Source organism: Halictus rubicundus, chromosome 18, assembly GCF_050948215.1.
Source record: "Halictus rubicundus isolate RS-2024b chromosome 18, iyHalRubi1_principal, whole genome shotgun sequence".
NCBI lineage: Eukaryota > Metazoa > Arthropoda > Insecta > Hymenoptera > Halictidae > Halictus > Halictus rubicundus.
The window spans coordinates 2,432,269-2,449,152 of record NC_135166.1 but is presented as its reverse complement, the minus strand read 5'-3'; the positions used below and the strand labels follow the sequence as shown (position 1 = coordinate 2,449,152).

Below are 16,884 nucleotides of genomic sequence, written 5' to 3'. Positions count from 1 at the left end.
TACGGAAGTGGCGGCTCTCTTGGATACGGTAGGCAGAAGACACGAATACAAGGTTAAAAGAGGAGGAGGATGAAGATGAGGAGGAGGAGGAGGAAAGAGGGACAGGCGTGGCGAGACTGGAAGAAAAAAGAAAGAAGACAGATGGCGGGGAATGAAGGATCGGTCGGGCAAGAAGAGATTAAGGTGGCGACTCTTAAGCCTGACGCCGAAATCCTGACGGCGAGACTTTCGTCGGGCTAAAAAGGAATGAAATACCTACCACCACCTGCCACCCACTATAACACGACTCTCCTAGACCGGTCTGCTGCACATTACTTGGCGGTCGCGCTGCCTCGTTATATTTTGCCTCCGCTTTCACGTCGGCGTCTTCTCTTGCCAAAATTATTACCGTCCTCCGTAATTATCTTGTTCGCGTCGGCGTAACACTCCGCCGAGATCGGCCCGCAACAATTAATCCGTTCGGGACATATCGACGCCGCACAGTGGGCAATTTGAACAAAATCGGATTCAAAATCAAGGAACTTTCGATAGGAATGAGGTAGAGCGATGAAATCTTTTTTTAAATGAAAGCCGAACCTTTGTAAAATATGGGAAAAATAGAGAGATCATTACCGTCCAATCATTTCAACGAAAAAATTACTTCGTTAGTTTTTGTCAGAAAAATCGATTTCTTGCAAAATCCTCAGGTCGTAGACAAATTTTGAGACCAGATTTGAAATCAGCGTGAAAAAATCTATGGGAAATGATGTATAGCATGTTAAAGAAAAATTGTTTTCCGCGCGTGGAATTGGAAAAACTAAAATTTTCTTGAATTTGTGCGCGTTTAACGAATTTTCTCGAGGATAAAAAACGTTCTTACCACAATCTCTCTGTTTTTCCCATATTCTACAAAGTTGCAGCTTTCATTTAAAAAAGATTTCATCGCTCTACCTCATTCCTATCGAAAGTTCCTTGATTTTCTCAGGACTGTGCGTCTGCAGACAAAATCTACGCAAAAAACACTCGAACACTAATTTTGCGAAAAATCCACGACAAACTGTGATCGTTTCACGAAAAAAAAATCGGTACCCACGACGATAAACCTGGTGACATTTAAAAAGAGAAGGCATCAAATCTGTGGTGAATTCAGCCATAAAAAGATTTTCCAATATTTTTACAGAGATTCTAATTTGTGGCATTTTTATAAGGGAAAATAGTACAAAATAATAGAAAAAGTAGAAAAATAGTAGAAAATTTTTCCAGAATCGGAAGTTTAATGCGAAACTGGTTCTTCGTTGAAAGAACGAAACTTGATTAAATGAATAATGTAACCAGAAATTCGACCGCGCCAATATTTCGTGTGCACCCCCAATATTTTAACCGGAAATGAACCGTATCACTTAGGCGCGAACACTCCGCACACAATCGGCAGTTTCAGTACATTTTTTTAGACCTGATATATACGGTCGCCGACAGCCATGTCATAAGTTCGCATGGGTTTATGGTGCGCCAATTTTTATTGGGCTGCCGGACGACCTCTGAACTCCGCGTTTCTAAATTGGAGTGCGAAACTCCCCCGCGCGAATGGTCACGGCGAATGACGGCAATAAAAAGTAATAGAAAATTTCGAAAACGCGTACTAAAATCTTCATCTTGAATAACAGCGAACGAACAGGGACATACCCTATGCTGGAACCGGTGTGTCTCGAGCGATTTGCGTTTTCATTCTCAATTTATTATCGGCGAATTAGCATCTCAATGACAATCATCGGGACTCCACGATGACCGAACAACACGCGATTTTCCGATGGGGGTTGTCTCGAACGCGTTATCGTCGGATCGATTCCTCGGCCGTTTCGTTCTGTCGAATCGCGAGGGTTTGCCAATGGAAAAAAAAATATACAGGGTGAGTTACCTTATATTTTCATCCGAAATATTTCTGGGGTTCTCAGTGATGTGTGGAAAAATACAATAGTCTCTGTCATCCCAACAAGCCCCTCCAAATAGCTCTAGTTAAGGTGACCCACATGCGTCACTGTTTATTGCACAATAAACATTGAAGCTAGCAATTTAATCGAGTTCTATTACGCAACCCCTCAGGTGTCCCCGTTCAGTTCGAAGTAGGCCAACGTTGAACACAAATTCAACCATGGATACCATGTCGACCTTCAAACGACCTTCGGAGAAGTTGTTCTTCAAACAGCATAATTCAACACACGATGGTCATGCTTACCTTACTCTATTGGGATTCCACCGACGTAAATACTGCATTATTGTCGGAAGATATCTCCTGGTACAAACTGCAGCATCATCTGCCACCTAGAACAATGCATTCAAGATGGTGGCTGTTAGAACGTATTCGTAACCTGCTCCGCGTACAGTTTATAATAAAAGGGCAATATTTCTGTGGTCGACAAAACTTTGCTGCACATAGTTCAGTAATCCTCCTGAAGGTCACTTCAAGGTCAACATGTTTTACATATTATTAGTTTACCTACAAACAAAAATTCAAATGAACTACCACCCCCTGTAGAATGTACGGACGACCAGGTCGAGGTTCGGTCGTTGAAATCGGGGACACCCGGTGTATAGGGCGCATTTCGTCGAAATTCATTGTTTACCGGCTGGCCCGGTACTCGATTAACGATGAATTTGAATGACGTCTGGCGGCAGAAGATCCCGATTTTCGGCTCACCTCGCTTTTCACGAATTACATTTCGTAATCGGCGAGGGAGGAAGCAAAAGGGCGGGCGGGGAGGGGAGGGAGGGGCAGGGGAGGGGAAGAGGAGAGAACGCGAGCGGGGGCGGCGGAGGCAAGCACATGAAGTATATGTAAATAATGAGGGTGGGAATGAATACGTTGGGGGCTGTGGCTGCACTAATGGCGGGTGCAACGGTCGTTGAAGGGCTATCCGAAAATAATTCCGTCTCGCCAAGAGAATCCCCCTCGGGCCACCCAATTATCGTGAAATGCCTACCTACTACTTCGCGCTTCGGGCTTAAGCAAATGAAGAGTGACGCTTGTCCGTGGACAATACGACCGGGCGATAAATCTTACTAGGCGTGAAAAATCGATGTTCGCCCATGCGAACGTCTTCCAAATTTTAATTAACCGCCCCTCGCCCGTTCTGACCCCTCGAGAACCTTCCCCGGATTCTCACGCGAAATTTCATCCCAATTATTATTGTTCCTCTTTGTTGATCCTTGCCCAACCCTGAGGAAGTTCACATACTTTCCGATCTATCGTGCACGAACGAAATACAGTCTCTACTCGATAATTGTCCCACACGTCTAGCCTATAATTGTCCCAGAACTATCCCCACTACCGCGGGGTATACCCCACGAAGGGCCACGAAGTGTAAACATGTCTCCTTTCTTGGTGACATATATCGAGACTCTGCATCTTCTATCCGATAATTGTCACTTAGGGCAAGTAGAAGAAAGTAGACAAAAATATTATTTCAATATACGGGACGGCCCAGATGTCACTGGACCATTAGAATTTTTTTATAAAAAGATAAATGAGAACTTTTTCGAAAAATGAGTTGTTCCGCTTTTTAGAATGACCTAGTAACTTTTGGTTCACCCTGTAGTGTCAGAAAGTAGTTTCTTTTATTTGTATTAAGTGTACCCCAGCCAACAGAATATTCCCAGTTCATCTTGCTAGGTGTAAAAATTTGACCTATTTGAGGTATGAGAGTTCGATACCGTTTGCAAACGAACCGGGGTTGAAGTTCGCTGGCTGTCCTCCATTATGTTATAATTATGCGAACAACCAGAATTTATCGGGGAAAAGTTCGGTAATAATATTTTGCGAAGCTGTTTATCCAAAATTTTTTCCCGATATATTATATAGCAGAAGTTGGCCGGCGTTCGGAAAGTTTCGGCGTTTTATTAAAAATCTGTGCCCCGGATCGCGTTGCGCGAAAACTATTACAGGATTAGAGTGCGGAACATTCCTGTCCATTTCTGCGCGCGTTCCTCCTCGGCGTGTATTTACAGGCGGTATACTGCGCGGCGCACTCTAAATTGAAACACGGTAAAGGATCGAACACACCGTTCGGAAAATAACCCTTTGTAATACGATTTTTAACGTTTATTCCGCGGCGCGCGCACTGTCGATTCTAAATGCTCCAACGATTTCTCCCGAACTAATTCATCCGCTCGAACGAAATTCTATATCGTTTGCGGTTCGAAGAAACACAACAATTTGATTATTTCGTGGAAAGAAATCCAATAATTTCATTACTCGGTGTATCGTTTTCATTGAAGGAAACTCGACGATTTCGTTCATTAAAAGAAACTCAACAATTTCGTGCCGTTCTCATTCGAAGAAACTCGACGATTTCGTTCATTGAAAGAAATTGAATAGTTTGATTGCTCGGCATCATTCTCGTGGAAGGAGACTCAATAATCGCGTCGCTCCGTGCCATCGAAAGGAAGCTCGACAATCATTAACGAATGATTACACCTGTTCCCACTGACGTCACTTTTATTCTGCAAAATGAATTGCGCAGTTCGCCAGAGCTAAACGGCATTTTATAAATGCGGATGCAACAATTGAAGCGGAGGGGTTAATTTCAAGCTGAAGGGTTGCACTAGGAATGGAGGTTGCATTTTCGTACACGAAAAATTCGTCAATTTTTATAAATTGTGAAAAATTCGAACAGAGCTCCCGCGAGCACAGGTAGGAAAGAATCGGGAAGATCAGCGGTGCCATTTTCCAGGGGTGGTGAAAGCCGAGCGGTGTTGTACGCTGTAAGTCGGGACGCGAGGATTGAAGCGTGAGGGGTTAATTAAGAGATAACGAGTGGCGAGGCGCGACAATAACGTGTTAATTGCGGGAAATCCGACGTAAACGCGTGGCGGCCGTTGTAAGCAGGTCGGATGGCGGAATGTGCGCGAGGATTGCGCCGGAGTTGCAACGAGAAGATGTAAAGATAGGAATCTGGAGTGGCCATTGCGGGTAGAGGAATGGCGAAACGGAGTAGCAGAAGGTGGACAAAGTCGCCTTGTAATACACGGTTAAACTCGACGAGAGCAAGCCGCCGGTTCAATGGAGAGGGGAAAGCTTCTTGACTTTTCAATTTCCTTCCCCTCTTCAGGGTCCATGCTCGTTGAATCATTCTTTCTCTATTTCTCTTCGGCTCCTTGGGCGGCCGAGCTATCTGAGTCAATAGGAATCGCCTTTGGCTCGGCCAATTTTTCGGAAAATTATAGCACTCTGACGAGATTAACGACCCAGTTTCGAGGAAATTGCTCGATCATGCCGATATCTCCCTATCGATCGTTCCGGTTTCCATTTTGCTCGATTCACCCATTGTGGCCGGATTCTGTTGTTTCTGTCTCTTGTTAGAATTTCGTGTACAACGTTTCGACGTCGCGTCGAAATAAAATGTTGTTTGGGGAAAACTATTATTAGAAAGCTGTGCAGTAGAAAGTTGGTAGAAAGTTCTTGGACTGTGAATAATGTTGAACATCGAGCCACGGTTCAGGGTAATATAATATTAAGCGCGCAACATGATTCGTGGCTGTAGCAGTTAATCGCAACTTTAGATTCGAATCTGTTTCTCTGTTTTAAACGTCGTCTTGTTTTTGCCATAAGCGCATTCAATTTGCTGTCCGTTAATCACTCGTAAGATGAACTGAACGTATAGAAAATAATGAACTCTATTTTGGCCTTTATTAACAGGCTAGGAATGAATTTGATCAAGCGAAATTAAATATTAGAATCAGATTTATCAACGCCGCAGTTATGGCGGCTCGGCTATGAACGTTTCAATTAATGTTCGCTTTGGCCTCTCCGGAACAATAACCACCATTTTCGAAAGTTCGATCAGGTTTTGAATGAAATAAACGAAAGCCCCGAAAAAATGTATAATATTATTAAATTTTAATTTCGAGATTGAAATGTTTTTCCGTAGAATCGATATTCCGTTGAAGTTATTTTGAAATATTTCCATACATATGCATAAAGGGCGTAGTTGTCGATACACCGATAATGCACATTCCCACGTGAAAATATGAAAAATAATTTTCAAATAACTGAACATCAAGTTTAAAATATAGCAGATACATTTGGAAATCAATTTCGTAGTATCGGAACCAAATTAAAATCTGTTGAAAAGAAATTCGAGAAAGCCGGGAATAAATTAAAAAATAATTGAAAAACCGCAATCAATTTTCGTCACATATCCCGCCCCGAAGAAAATGAATTTTGGTAATTGGCTGTATTTTTTGTACGAGTAAAAGGAAATTGTAATAGCTACGAATCGGATAATATTTCGTTTGTTATCAATTAGAGGCAAGCGAATCTGTTCAGTGGATCTATTAATCGGCATAGTGAACGAAGGTGTACCGCATAATTCCGAGACGTCGGAAGTCACGAGCTGATGGAAAGTTTCAGCGAAGTGTGTGTACATACGTCCTTTCAAATCTTGGTCCTCCTTTCTTCGAGATTCTTTCTCTCCCGGAGACTTGAAATCAAGGGGCGTATTTGCGATTCTAGTCTTAGACGTCGGATCCTTTATACAAAGTGACTGTAAAAGTTGGGACGAGTTCCTTTCCAAGTTATGATAGACAAACTTTGCCGAGTAAAGATGCCTTCACTGCGTGGTATGCATAACTAAATTCCCTGACCTCCCGTCATAAGTGAAAAATTTATGGAACGCCTCAATAAGAATTGTCGCACGCTTCTCTCGGACTAATCTCTAACATTAAATACGCCATCGCTGCAACAGTTCGCGTAGGACCGACAGAGTCATTGATATCGGACGACTTCAAAAGTGCTCTAATTTTATCATAAGTGCTGAATATTAAAAGAAAAATGCACAGTAGCATGGAGAAATTGTAAGGAAGCATGTGTGTGGCGGATCTTAAAATTTTTCTCCTGGAAAATCCCAGGAGGCATCTTTACACACGCATAACTATTGAATTAGCGATCCCCTGGGATCGAAACTTGGATTTTCGGAATCTTCTCGCGAAAATCTGCAGGATAGCATAAAGAAACGTTAAAAATTTCTGGTTTCTCGAGGCGAAGTTTAACCGTGATCCGGCCGAGTTACTATAGACGTACTTCGCGAGGTCGCACAGAAGAAACGATTGATTCGGACGTGGCCCGATATTGCTATTGCAGACACGTGTCTCTAATTTCCTTGGTTTTCTTCGCCCCTCGGGGAATATTGTGAAAGTGATGTGGATCAAGATTTCTCGTTACCGGTCCGCGCGCAGTATGATCACGGTGGAAATTCAACGGAACGAATAAAAGGAAATTCAACGAGCGTTTGTTAATACGAACTAAGTAACATGCCGTTTCTGGAGCCGGTTCATTTCCGTTTTTTCGTTTCTCGTTTCGAGCGGTGCCCATGGAAACGCTGCCGCTCCGCTTCGCGACGTCTCGACTAACAAAAGACGAAAAATAAATACTCGGTCTCATATTGAGATAATCCTTTTACTCGTCGATGCTTCTTCTTATATTTGCTGCATTATTCTCCCGGATATCCTCGCGTTTTAATGTCGGAAATTGTACACCGCACTTTCAGGAAACACTGTTCCCTCCTCCGCGATAGTTTCTTTCATACGGACCGCGTGCTTCACGCGTTTGTATGCGCTATTGCGTATTTGAAGATATTTCAAGAATTTAGAGAAGCCGTTGGATTATTTTCAGTTCGTTTAGTTACAGTGTTTACGGGCCAGTTTGCCGGCGCGAAAACGCTCGAGTAGAAATTCCCGGACTCGAATCATTTTGGATAAAATAACCATCATTGTACAATCGGATCCAAGCTCAATATTGGATTCTGTTTCCATTTCGCGAACAGTTTCCTATTTGCCGGAGAATACAATCCGAACGAAAATGGTACCGCTCGCCGTCGCAGAAAATTCGTCCTGTAACGTGGAATATAATTAAAGCACATGGCTCGTCATCGTGGCGCGCGGTACGTCCCCATTACGTTGGATTGGCTTGCCGTGCTGTATTTCTAGTTCGTTAAAGCAGAACTGCATCGCGCAAGATTAACAGTTGCACACCCGCTGTCTACGACCACTCCACTGCATATCTGCGCGTCAACGATGCGATCCTGAACATCGAAATATCATCAATATTGCGTAATTTGTCATTTTAAAGCCTCTGCTTTCGCAATCTACGAAATCCTCTCTGAAAACGTTGGAAAATCTTTTTCGAAGGAATTCGTGCACCTTCGTGAGAAGTGCATCCTAAATGTCATTCCTTTTGTTTGGAATTCTGACAGATCAGTCTGTGTAAAAATGTTCGGATCGCTCGGGGCTTAACGGGTTAAATGAAAGGGTGTGTTTCGTCAGCAGGCGGATCGATAATATTTTGCATAATGATCAAACTTCCTCGGGGTAGTCGTTTGAGAATCACTGACCCAACCAGAAAGCGTTGGCAAGTTGGAGAAGGTATTTAAGGGGACGAGACGAAGCAGCATGAAAGATGAAACGAACGGGATGAATTATAGTCGTACCATCGTCCCCCACCGTTTCATCCCCCCATTCTTCCCGTTCTCGCGTCTTTATCGATAATTCACGAGTATTAATTAGAATTCCAATCTGCCGGTTTAATATGACAAACCCGTTGCTTCGAATTTCCTCGCAGCACTTGTCATCGTCCCTTCAGTACCACCATCCCGGCCCTTCCGCCTTCGTCCGCGTTTTTCTCTGTCTACCGTTCAAACCCCCTCCCTCGCAACCCCTCCCCTGACCCGCCGCGGGGGCTTAACGATCAAACTGAAACTTTTGAGGCGACAGCACATAAAGCGGACGAATTTTCCGCAGCGCCCGTAACGGTTTGGAACTTCGCCGCTTCGTAAATTAAAATTTTATCCATGAACGGATAATCGAGGGGCGATTCAGCCCGCGTTTTATCAACCGGACCGATCTTCCGAGGACACAATCCGATCCGATCCCTTTCTACGCATCGGCGTTGTAGCCCCGAGCCCCGAAAAAACTTTAACCACTCGATTCCGCCTCCCTTTGAGATATTTCGGGAAAGTATTTTCAAAGTTCTAAAGGGCGTGGCCGATTCCCCGGGTGATTTGCAGTAACTTTTTCCTTTGCGAGAATGTTCTACGCGGCACTGTTACGGAGTTATCGACGAAAAACGCGGACCAATCGGAGCGCGGCGGGGACGGACTCTGGCCCGGCGACTGGCCCCGCTGAGCGCGGCGTCGGCATTGGCCGAGCCGCGGGGACCGTCCACCTAACCGCGGCTCTGATTGGTCCGCGTTTTTCGCTAATAACTCCGTAACGGAGCCGCGGAGAACAGTTTCGCAAAGGAGAAAGTTGGTGCTGGTGACCCGAGGAATCTGATACAGTGAAAAGTGATCGATTTCCCAGATTTACGCGTAAGCATCTCGAAAACAAAGTGTTCGTTTCGAGTATTGCGAAACAATTCCGAAACAAAGCGGCTAGGAATCGGTGGAAACGGCGCGGAAAAATAAATAAAAGGAACAACAAGCTCGCCGGTTCGTAAATATTTTGGACGCCGTCGGCTTTTGCGCGAGCATCAACGGCCTGCACCCCGGCGAAGAATTATTTGTCCGAAAACTTATGAGTGGCACCGCGCCGCGCCGCGCCGTGTATCTTTGCATACGACTGGGTGATTTCTGTGCTGCAACGGGCTCCCGGGAAAAATATGCCACGGCTTGCATGTGAACTCGGTGATGAACTTCGCCTGTGTGAGCCTCGAGCACGCGTCAATTCCGTTTCGGTTTATGAACGTGTATCGCGTACACCTCGGGCGTGTGCTGGGCAAAACCCTGTTGGTTCCGGCACGCTAAACGACATCTGGAATGTAGGCTGCAAATCGGCCGTGCGAACCTGGTCAAAACGAACTCCGCAACTGTTAAGAGCCAGTCCGTTCGACAAACAAATCTCTATTTACGAAACACGGGAACGCACAATGGAATTCTGGCGGGCTACAAAAAATACTTACTTCCGAGTCGATAGATTTACGGACACGTGTGCCGAACGCCGGGAAAATAAACTGGTAACAGTAATTACTTCGACGCAATCAAATAAATCTCTCACCGCAGTAAAACTTCTCAAAAGAATATTCCGAATTTTGTAACGCATTTTTGGGACAGCCTAATTAGTTAGCCAGCGGGTCTCCCTGCGAGGTAAATATTTTATATCCGAATTATTACAAACCGGAGTGAATTTATTTTCTTTCGTAATATGTTTAGTTGACACGTGGAAAATAATATTATTATGTAATAGTTCGCGTCTTACCGAACAGAATTTGTCCGGTGTTTTGCGGGCTTTGTTTCCGCGCTGAAAGGATATGGGTCGATTGTAAACGGCAGATTCTTTGTTGCTATGCAATATCGTGCAGCCGTTGATTTGTGTTCGGTAAAAATTTATACGTGGCGTTCATTGTTGCGCTCTGAATGGCCGACGTATCAGCAGTTATTGAAATCGCTCGTGTGTTGCTCGGATCGCGTGGATCCGGTGTCACGTAAACACACAAAAAAAAAAAAGACCGTTTAATTAGACGAACATGACAAAGTATAACGAAGAGTGCCGCGGAATCGGTGCACGATCTCCAAAAATTCGAATGATGCGGCCGCGAAACAATGCCGCCGATGAAACAACGGCCACGCGTAACGCGTCGACGAATCGAACGTCGTCATCGGTGTTTGTTGCAATTTATTTACGTGGTTTTTTACGGGGAAAAATGACGTAGCCACGCGCATTGTGTTGTAAATTTTATAGCTTCGATAGATTGACCTAGTCGCTTTTTGTCGTAAACAGATTTTGGTCGGCTGTCCGAGGTTTCACAGCGTCGAAAGCAATATATTTTTTGCTCGTGCACTGTAATTTAGAAACGCGTAAAAACTGTTTGAAGCTTGCTATTATAACATTATTTGTCGATGTACTCGCTAGTTTTTACCAAATATCGTTTCCACAAATTTGATTGTGGAGGACACGGTAAATATTTCCCGCCGGGACGAAGAAATTCGGGGAAATGGCGAACGTAGAGCGTGGCTGGCTGCAACGAAAAAGTAAATTTCGGTTTGCGACGTAATTGGACACGCAATAAACGCGATTCAGTTCCGGGAAACGTACGATCGTCCGCGGAAGTAGAGGGCGATGGCAGCTGGGTGAAAGGCGACGCTCATAGTGTAAATAAAAGCAGACTCGAGCCAGACAAAGTATTCTTCTTCGCCTTTTCCAACCTTCTGAATCCCTCTTCTCGCTTTCTTAAAGCTTGAAAGAAAAAAAAAAAAAAAGGAGCGTAGTCCCTTCACGGACGGCACCAAGCCGAATCGGGAACCGGCAAAAGTGGAATTCTGAAATATTAATGCGACTTCCGCCGACGCTGCACGCCGATCTTCTTCTCTTCCACTTCTCGTATTTCCTTTTTCGTTTCTTTTTTTTTTTTTTGTCGACTTGTTTTTCTCGTTCCTTGACGTTTATCCGTCTCTTCTTGATACACCCACCCGATCGTGTCAAAGGGTGCACCGTAGACACACCTAACACGCGCCGAACTGCAAAAGGGACGCTCGCATACCTGCCACACTGTTTATAGCTTCGAACGCTGTTGTGTTTACCAATTTTTCGGAATTTTTTTCGCTCGAACCGCTAGACCTCTTGCATCGGGATTTTACACGCGCATTTATGCACGTTTGGAGTACGCAAGGTATTTTTCACAAGCAGTAATAATAAACATTACACGAGTTATATATATTTTTATAAGGTGTGTCAATGTGACTGTGGTTTGCGAACGCTATTGTGTTTACCAATTTTTCGGAATTTTTTAACGCTGGAACCGCTAGACTTCTTGCATCGAGATTTTACACGCGCATTTATGCACGTTTGGAGTACGCAAGGTATTTTTCACAAGCAGGAATAATAAACATCACACGAGTTATATATATTTTTATAAGGTGTGTCAATGTGACTGTGGTTTGCGAACGCTATTCTGTTTACCAATTTTTCGGAATTTTTTAACGCTGGAACCGCTAGACTTCTTGCATCGAGATTTTACACGCGCATTTATGGACGTTTGGAGTACGCAAGGTATTTTTCACAAGCAGTAATAATGAAAATTACACGAGTTATATATTTTTTTACAAGGTGTGTCAATGTGACTGTGGTTTGCGAACGCTATTGTGTTTACCAATTTTTCGGAATTTTTTAACGCTGGAACCGCTAGACTTCTTGCATCGGGATTTTACACGCGCATTTATGGACGTTTGGAGTACGCAAGGTATTTTTCACAAGCAGGAATAATAAACATCACACGAGTTATATATTTTTGTAGAAGGTGTGTCAATGTGACTGTGGTTTGAACCGAAGTAAATTATCGACCTGCAATTACTAGTTTTTTAAACACATTTTTGCCTTTAGAACGTTAGGAAAAAGCGGCGGCTTAAAAAATTTTGGTTCGTAAATCCTTCTGAGAGAAAATGCGTAGAATCGGTATTTTTTTTTCTTTTTTTGAGAATGAAAAACCCGAGTGCCTCGTTAAGTAGAATAGTCAGCGAGATATCCACGCAGAGACACCCCTGACATTTCGTTTTTTTTCGAATGCCTGTTACAGGAAGGTGAGAGGGGTTACTTAGAGGGGCTCGCTTCAAGATATGCAGACCTCTTCAGAACACATTACGGAGACGTCCTGGAGCCACTCGAGGAACTACGCCGCCGTGAAACAAATGCTTCCCCCAGAATGCCCAACACTCAACTCACCACCAGTCATTCACAGCCCATTTACGTGCCTGGAAAATACTCGGTGAGCGAATCTGTCCCTTTCTCTGCGCCCTTGATTTTCATTCTCCTCTCTCTGTTTGTCTTCGTCAGTCTCTCCTTTATTCTTTTCCCTTTGTTCGTTAACTCCGTCAGAATTCCTTGGTACATACATTACATAATTGCACCGATTTTATATTTTGCCCCTTGCCGTCCGCGCTGTCACTGGAAACCTGTTTCCGATGGCAACGCTGCCCGATTGTTACAGTCGCCAGCAACGATTTTTCAAATGAATTTTAATAATATCATCTCATTCATCATAATAATTTACATTACATATTGCGCTAACAGGACACGCTGAATCGTCGTGAATATCTGCTTTAAGTAGAAACAGTCGATAATGGTCAGACATATCGTGTTCGACGTAAATATTATAATTCGATTTTCTAGTCGATTCAAATAGAAGTAAATTGTATTTTATCTGTGAAATTATATTTCCTTCATCGCATAACAAGTCCCTGTACATAACAAATTATTAATTTATAAAGAGGTACCCAGAATTTTTCCAAAATAAATTCAGCGCTTGATTGAGGATACAAAATCGTTATAATCCTGAAAATAAGCGTGTACAGAGTAGGAGCATTACCGAACCGCTTTTTTTCCGAGAAAAGAAGGTCTCCATTGCCACGCAAGGGAAACCGGAGGTTCGAACGGCAGGAAGAAAAATAACAGGATAAGAGCGAGAATGTTCCTTTTTCTGTGCAGCCCTCGAGCTGTCTCAGCGACAAAGAAGAGGACGAAATCTATGGCTTTGGATACGGAGTATTCAGTAGACAAATGCTTCAACATCGACAACAGAAACTCGCTCTCGCCGCACAAAACACTACGATAGCACCTGGCGGACATCAGCAGCCTTATCAAAGGTAACACGATTCCTCTCAACTCCACTGTCACTTCTCTTGACCCCGGTTGCTTTTGGACACATTCTTCTCGCCCATTAGCAATTATTTAAACAATCGCCCGGGATCGACGCCAATGAAACAAAGTATTAACAGTACCGCAACCAAATTGTTCACTTTTCTTTACAATTATTGAAACCACGAAGATGCTTCCATTAATTCAATTTCTTTATTCGAGCACACTGTTATGGAAATGATAAATCAGTAGTGATTTTTTGGATATCGCGACTAGATTTTCGAAAAACCTTCACCCCGGGATTTTCCCGTATTTTAATCGGTTGATGGGACACGCATGTTCTGCCTCGTTATCACACAATTACAGATCAGACGATCGTCGTCCAATTGATTAGCGTCGACATAGGCGTGTTCGAGTGACGAATAGGTCGTGTGTGTTAATTGTTCACGGTTCTGCACACGAATACGCGACGCCCGTTTGTCACACGGTCAATGATGCAATCCGCGATTACACATCCATTACAGTCGCCTTTAATGCGCACTTTGAGCCGAATATCAACACCCTTATTTAACTGGCTGTCGTTTTAATCCCCTCCCTAGTTAAAAACTAGACTCCACCGATAAAATATTAACTATTAAACCCATCGAGATTGCCCGATTTGTCGAGCCTAGATAACATTTTTATTCAACATTTATTATGCGTTTTAGCTTACGAGAAGACTAGCTTCAGCCTATTTCGTGACAACTTTTTAATTAACACTAGAACCACCGAACAGTAAACGTGACTTAGACGTATCCCTTTATAATAACGGCAAGATTGAATTTGCTCAGGTTTCATACGATTTTTATGGTAACGTGTACTCCAAGGAAGAGATGTATTAAGAAATTTCGCGTGAAAACGTTTTCATAGTTTCCAGTAATCGTGAAAGAAGAAATCATTTTGACTGGTTCGGTAGTTCTAGTGTTAATTCCATCTATTTTGTACGAGGAATATTGCGTATAGTGGGAGAACGATAAATTTCGATTAGCAGGGTAGCAGCAAGTATTATTCAGAAATGTATGTTCTTCGGACTGATGGCTCGCATTTTCATTTTATCAGCGCGTCGTGAATTTTACATCGCCGCGCCGGGAGAACGGGGTCCAATTTTAATTGACGATATACGCGGCATAACCCTCAATAATATTTAGCATCCGAATCGATACGCGTTTCCCAACCGAGAAAATGGGTTTTTCCGTCGAGAAGCACTTCTGCTCGGCTATATCACTCAAACGTGTATTTTTATTTACGGCATCATTCGTTACTGCAATAGATTAAGATAGATCTGAACGTGAAATCGTCGCGCTCGGATACTAAACCTGTTACGGAAGTGAAATTGATGTACTTTCAGCGCGGCGCAATCGCGTCGGGAAAATACTGCGACCAACGGGCACACAATTTTTATTAATATCCTGACAAATGTAAAATGTAAATAAAAAAAAATCGCGCGCTCGCACGCACAAGCGAAAATTATTCGAAAAAAAAAAACGTTAGTCCGCGCGTACGGCGAATTCACAAAAGTGCAATGTGAAATCTATGACGTTTTATTGAAAAGTAATTTTCATCAGTGGATGTTACATTTTACATCGACGTCGTGCGCAGAAAACGACGGTTAACACTGATCAGAGGAAAAAAAGTCGTGTTTGCACGGAACGTTTATCAAAATGCTTTTATTTCGCTTATCCATTTTTTATGTTTACAGTCTATTTCCCTTTTTACGAATGCAACGTGTTACGGCGACGCTGTAAAAACAACGAATCCAATTCCGGGCGTTTTAGAAATTCATTTGTTTACTAGCTGAACCGAACAGATCTTGAAAAGGTGGCGACGCGTTTTTTATTTTTTAAATGTTCGAGATATTTCCATCTGGAAGCTAAATCCTATATCAAAATCCTTCAGTTGTGGATGATACTAAAGTATGGTTAAACTTCACCTCAGGAAACCAGAAATTTTCAACTTTTTAAAATGTAATCCTGTAGATCTTGACGAGAAAACACGAAAAATCCGAGTTTGACTCCTAGGAGATCACTAGCTCGGAAGTTCTGCGTAAAGATGTGCAATTTTCAGCGCTTTTTTTTACAGATAAGAGCACCTCCACGTTGCCACGTAGTGTCGCGCGTCGCTGAACGAGCGGGTTCGCGGATTTTCGGCATTTTCTCTCGAAAATCTGCGGGATTACACAAAAAAAAAAGTTAAAAATTTCCGGTTTCGATAATCAAATGACTCTGTTGGATTTTTAAAAATTAAATACGCGGATCTCTGGTGTGACGAAAAAATTTGTATTCCGCACGAAGATCCGCAGTCCTAGCAATGAAACCGGAAAAAACAAGGTGAATGGAAAACAGCAGGAAACAACTATTAACAACAACTAACTAACACTCGCGGAACGAACGAAATAAACGTCGCTCGAGCGAGACGCAGAAAATTCGCCGCGCTGAATGCGTTCGACATTTCGGCGAACGTGAACGGTATCGATCGCTTGCTTCGGCAGCGCAAAATGTTGAAAATTTGATCTGCCTTGTCGGCGAGGTAATGACGGTGCCGGGTTGGATTCATTTGTTGTTAGAATCGCGCCGTACGTGATTATACCGGAATCATGTTAATGCGCCAGTCTGGATACGCATCGTTTCCATCCCGTGTCCACGTGACCGAGCCACAGATGCTCGCATCGCCCCGGAAAGACGAACGTTTACGCCCGTTTCGCTAAATGGATTTTCATACACCCCCGGACAAAATGGTGGCACACGTATGTGGCGGTGATATCAATTTTTGCAATGCTGGCTTAAGATTTCTGACCAGAATCCAAATTTCAAATTTTCTCAGATGGGCAAACAGTGATTTCTCTGTATATGTCGCCAAGGCCTCGATGATAAACGTCGCGGTGCTATCCCCATTACTCGCTGTCGCTCTTCGTCATCGTCTTCGGCCAATAAAGGCAGTGCGAGCGATGTTAGGGCTGTACTTCATTCGGAAATTTTGTGTGGTTTTTGGGGAAATTAAAGATGGCGTATCGTAGTGTGCCATAATTTTTTGTCCGGGATTGCACGCGTCGTCGTTTCCATTCCGCGTGCCCGAGCCACAGATGCTCCCTCGGCAAGACGAACGTTTATACCGTTGCGCTATAAATGAACTTTCATATTAATCTGCATACGTTTAGGCGACCCGGACCGAGAACGGTTAACGAAAAAAAAAATATGTCGGTCATCGCGCCGCGGACGATTTCAGCTGACGATGCCCGTCTGTGGCTATTGA

The 16,884-nt window shown here is 43.4% G+C and overlaps 1 protein-coding gene across 4 annotated transcripts in view; it reads left to right on the top strand.

The window, feature by feature from the left end:
• The window catches only part of LOC143363041 (uncharacterized), a 382,608-nt gene that overhangs the window by 305,682 nt on the left and 60,042 nt on the right, over positions 1-16,884 (top strand). For all 4 annotated transcript variants that reach the window (XM_076803646.1, XM_076803644.1, XM_076803647.1 and 1 more), the window contains exons 2-3: positions 12,539-12,727; positions 13,447-13,604. In XM_076803646.1, the coding sequence (XP_076659761.1) occupies positions 12,539-12,727; positions 13,447-13,604 (347 nt within the window). The remainder of the gene's footprint in view (positions 1-12,538; positions 12,728-13,446; positions 13,605-16,884) is intronic.